General features: G+C 42.7%; 1 protein-coding gene across 5 annotated transcripts in view; it reads right to left on the reverse strand.

Annotated features, from left to right (window-relative positions):
• Positions 1-2,500, reverse strand: part of LOC147469518 (uncharacterized) — a 16,541-nt gene that overhangs the window by 1,867 nt on the left and 12,174 nt on the right. For all 5 annotated transcript variants that reach the window (XM_086548839.1, XM_086548841.1, XM_086548842.1 and 2 more), the window contains exons 7-9: positions 2,322-2,500; positions 1,684-1,819; positions 1-853 (exon numbers count right to left, since the gene is read on the reverse strand). The exon at positions 1-853 is cut by the window's left edge and continues 1,867 nt beyond it; the exon at positions 2,322-2,500 is cut by the window's right edge and continues 8 nt beyond it. In XM_086548839.1, the coding sequence (XP_086404965.1) occupies positions 802-853; positions 1,684-1,819; positions 2,322-2,500 (367 nt within the window). In that variant the 3' untranslated portion in view covers positions 1-801. The remainder of the gene's footprint in view (positions 854-1,683; positions 1,820-2,321) is intronic.

The raw sequence follows: 2,500 nt of genomic DNA on the forward strand, positions 1-2,500 counted from the left end.
CAAGAGGAGGATGGTTGCATGTTCCCTCTCTTTATTTAGGCAAAAATGTGGAAAAGAAATTTCTCTCTCTCTCTCTCTCTCTCTCTCTCTCTCTCTCTCTCTCTCTCTCTCTCTCTCTCTCTCTCTCTCTCTCTCTCTCTCTCTCTCTCTCTCTCTCTCATTACAAAATAGATCTCCAGTCTTAGAACCTGCCATAAATATTATGTACTGCTTCACACGTCTGGGTTGCAATGATAATGATTGGTGGCCGGAAGAGGAAACGCAACCATGGTTGGCCCTCGAGAATGGCCAAGGAATTATGAAGTGGCCCACAATCCTTAAAAATATCTAATTACAACCCAACCCTTAGATTTTGGATCAGCCCGGCCTCACATTTTGACTTTTTTATGTCTTACATAAGACTCAAAACCACATCAACTGGACCACAGCCAACGTGTCAAACCGCACCATTACCTTAGACTCGAAATCCTCTCGTTTTGCAACAGTGACTACGTAGCGTCAACCATTTACATTAAGTTCCTTCACTTAATAATCCTGGCCACAGCGGGGTACCAGACCTACAATAATCTCTAAAGAGTGGCTGGACACCCGTGGCCACAACCTCTGTCCCTCACACAGCCAAATTTTAGTCGTCTCTCTTCTTGTTGCTCTCCCTGCTATCTCCCTTTTTTCTCTCTCTTTATCTGTATCTTTCCTTTCCCTGTTTCGTTTCTTCCGGTGAGAGCTCTTATCCTAAGGCAGTCCTCGTCACCGCCTCCCCGTCGACTGTGGGACCTCCCTCCTTCAGCTGGAATAAAGGCGTCAGCCCACCTTGATCCATCTGTCTATTGAGTATTCTAAGGCAGCCAACCATCTGGAAGAGAAAGGAAGAGCTTTAGTGTTGGGCTTTCAGTGTTATTCATTTTCTCTCTCTCTCTCTCTCTCTCTCTCTCTCTCTCTCTCTCTCTCTCTCTCTCTCTCTCTCTCTCTCTCTCTCTCTCTCTCTCTCTCTCTCTCTCTCTCTCTCGCTCGCTCGCTCGCTCGCTCCTCTTGGCAAGAACTGATCATTAAACGAAGAAAATAACCCAAAAAATCATAAAGACAAAAATTAATGAAAATACACACCCACCCACCCACACACACACACACACACACACACACACACACACACACACACACACATATATATATATATATATATATATATATATATATATGTGTGTGTGTGTGTGTGTGTGTGTGTGTGTGTGTGTGTGTGTGTGTGTGTGTGTGTGTGTGTGTGTGTATGTATGTATGTATGTATGTGTAAATGGATATAACCATAAATAAATAAAACAAAGGTTAATAGACTGATAAATATGAAAATAATCAAATATATGAATATGACAGCAAACTGAATAATTAATATAAAATAAATATAATATATAATATAATAATTAAAATAAACAACTAATAGATATCAAAATAAATTAATTTCTAAAATAAATAGATAAACGAATATGAAAATAAATAAATAAATCTAAAAATAAACAACTAAATCTAAAAATAAACAACTAAATGCGAATCACAATTCAAAAAAAATGAATATCAACCCCCCCAAAAAAACGCACATCAAAACAAGTAAACAAACCCACATCAAAACTAAACAAATAACCAAATCCAAAAAAAAAAAAAAACAGAAATCACAAACACCCCAAAACTGACCTCTTCTTATCACTGTCAGACTCCGTGTAGAAATAGAAATGTCTGAACTTGGGTTCCGGCGGGAGGAGTTCGAAGGCGTGTCTCTTGCCCCCTATGCTCGTACTCTGGACCCGGTATCCGTGCAGGTACACCACGCCTGGGGGGAGAGGGGGGGGGGCATTAGTACCGTCTCGATTAGACAGGTTTTGGCGGATTGGAATCGCTTGGCGGGAAGTTCGGTTTGTTTGTGAGTGTTGGTTTTGGGTGTTGGGTTGTCTAAGCTTTTGGTCTGTTTTTTTTTTGTTGAGTTTCTTCCGATTTTCATTTTTTTTTAGTTATATTTTCATTTCACGTTACCTCCCTCTTCTATTTCTATTTCTATTTATACTTCACCCTACTCTTTGCCCTTTAATTTTTATCTATATTTCACTCTACCCCTCCCCCTTCAATTCCTATTTCAGTCTCACCTAACCTCACCTCCCCCTTCAATTTCTATTTCAGTCTCACCTAACCTCACCTCCCCCTTCAATTTCTATTTCAGTCTCACCTAACCTCACCTCCCCCTTCAATTTCTATTTCAGTCTCACCTAACCTCACCTCCCCCTTCAATTTCTATTTCTCTCCCTCCCCCCGCCCCTTATCCTTCAATCTCCACCCACCGATAGCCTGGTTGGCCTCCGTGTCGTGGTAGAGGTAGAGGCAGGCGTCCTTGAGCACGCAGTAGCGGCGCTTCCACTGGTGCCAGCGCGCCCCCAGCTTGTGCAGGAAGCCGAAGCAGTCGGGCGACGCGATGGCCGAGGGCGCCTGCTGCACGCGCCGCGCCGACACCTCCAGGAGC

Source organism: Penaeus japonicus, unplaced genomic scaffold (genome assembly GCF_977035675.1).
Source record: "Penaeus japonicus unplaced genomic scaffold, GWHDUDI00000001_assembly GWHDUDI00000021, whole genome shotgun sequence".
NCBI lineage: Eukaryota > Metazoa > Arthropoda > Malacostraca > Decapoda > Penaeidae > Penaeus > Penaeus japonicus.